This window comes from Anneissia japonica, unplaced genomic scaffold, assembly GCF_011630105.1.
Source record: "Anneissia japonica isolate Jap-2015-1 unplaced genomic scaffold, ASM1163010v1 scaffold1984_len102452_cov112, whole genome shotgun sequence".
Lineage (NCBI taxonomy): Eukaryota > Metazoa > Echinodermata > Crinoidea > Comatulida > Comatulidae > Anneissia > Anneissia japonica.
The window spans coordinates 1-1,645 of NW_022692541.1; the positions used below are offsets into that span (position 1 = coordinate 1).

General features: G+C 44.7%; 1 protein-coding gene across 1 annotated transcript; it reads left to right on the forward strand.

Moving 5' to 3' along the window:
• Positions 1 to 60: 60 nt before the first annotated feature.
• LOC117100323 lies at positions 61 to 1,547 on the forward strand (the record flags this gene model as incomplete). Its single annotated transcript, XM_033239972.1, has 1 exon — positions 61 to 1,547. A coding segment is annotated over one exon (1,487 nt), but the record flags the coding sequence as incomplete, so codon positions are not given.
• Between the last annotated feature and the right edge of the window lie 98 nt (positions 1,548 to 1,645).

The window sequence follows — 1,645 nt, forward strand, 5'->3', positions numbered from 1 at the left end:
GCTTTTTAGTACCCTTTCTTGTTAGAGGCAAGCTGATAGTACAATCCTTGTGGAGTCTAGACAAAGTTGAGTGGGATGAAGAAATATCGAATTCCGAACTTCGAGCTAGCTGGACTCAATGGGAACAAGAACTAATATTCATTAGCCAAGTTAGCCTACCAAGACATTATATCAAATTGAAGGATGCCACATACCAGTTACACGTGTTCTGTGATTCATCCGAAAAAGCCTATGGAGCAGTCAGCTATCTTCGTGGAGAGCGTGATGGTAAGGTAGAGACGGCATTTGTGATTGCAAAATCCAAGGTTGCCCCACGAAAGCAATTAAGCATGCCAAGATTAGAGCTATGTGCTGCACTGATTGGAGCAAAACTTATCGACTTTCTTGTAAACACCTTGACAATTCCTGTAAGCGGAAAGCATCTATGGAGCGACTCAACTACAGTACTTACATGGATCACATCAGAAACCTGTAGGTTCAAGGTTTTCGTTGGAACTAGAGTTGCAGAGATTTTGCACTTAACTGATGGGATGGACTGGCACTATGTGCCTACAGCAGAGAATGTGGCAGATGATATCACTAGAGGCATGTCCTTACGAGATATTGCCAGCAACCAAAGATGGCAGTATGGCCCATCTTTCCTAACTCAAGCTAGAGAGCATTGGCCAGTGATGCCCAATCTCCAAGATTGCCCTAAATGTGATGCTGAAATCAAGAAAAGTGTTTTCAGTGGGTTAGTCGGTATCAATGTTGCAGATAGTGAGATAGACGAGTTAAAGAACTTTGAAAAACTTATACTCTACCTTGGTCAGAGGTTTAATGGGGCGGCCCCTCAACAACTAGAGAACGAAGCCTGGAAAATGGTACAACTATGCTGTTTCCCAGAAGAGGTTAGAGCCTTAAAGGCTGGATCCCCATTACCTACAGGAAGTCGTCTGAAGCAATTGAGTCCAGAATGGGACAAGGATACTGGTCTTCTGAGAGTAGGCGGAAGATTGCGAGAAGCAAATGCCATTCAGGAGCAAATGAAACACCCAATAATTCTTGATCCTAAACACCATATAACAAAAATACTTGTTCGACATACTGATGTTAAGTTGCTTCACCCCGGACCAGAACGAGTTTTGGCAGAGTTGAGAAGGAGATACTGGATTCTCAGAGGCAGAGAAGTTGTCAAAGGACAACAGAGGCAGTGTCAAGAGTGTCAACGTTGGAGTGCAAATCCATCCAATCCCCAGATGAGAGACCTGCCGGCCGCACGGCTACAACTATTTAAACCAGTTTTCCATTGCACTGGAATTGATTGTTTCGGGCCTATGCACATAAAGGTTGGAAGGAGAACGGAGAAGAGGTGGGGAATAGTCTACAAGTGCATGACTGTTGGTGCCGTCCAATTGGAGCTATTGGACAGCATGGACACAGATGCCTTTCTGTTATCCCTACGTAGGTTTATTTCCCGGAGAGGCCAACCGGCTAAGATATATAGTGATTGTGGTACCAATTTTAAAAGTGGGGATAAGAGCCGCCTTCGATCTGATGACTGCTAATCTTCGAGAAGAACTTCGGCCATACATGGTGGAGTTCCATTTCAATCCCCCAAACGCTCCACATTTCGGAGGACTGTGGGAGAGAGCAGTTAGAAGTG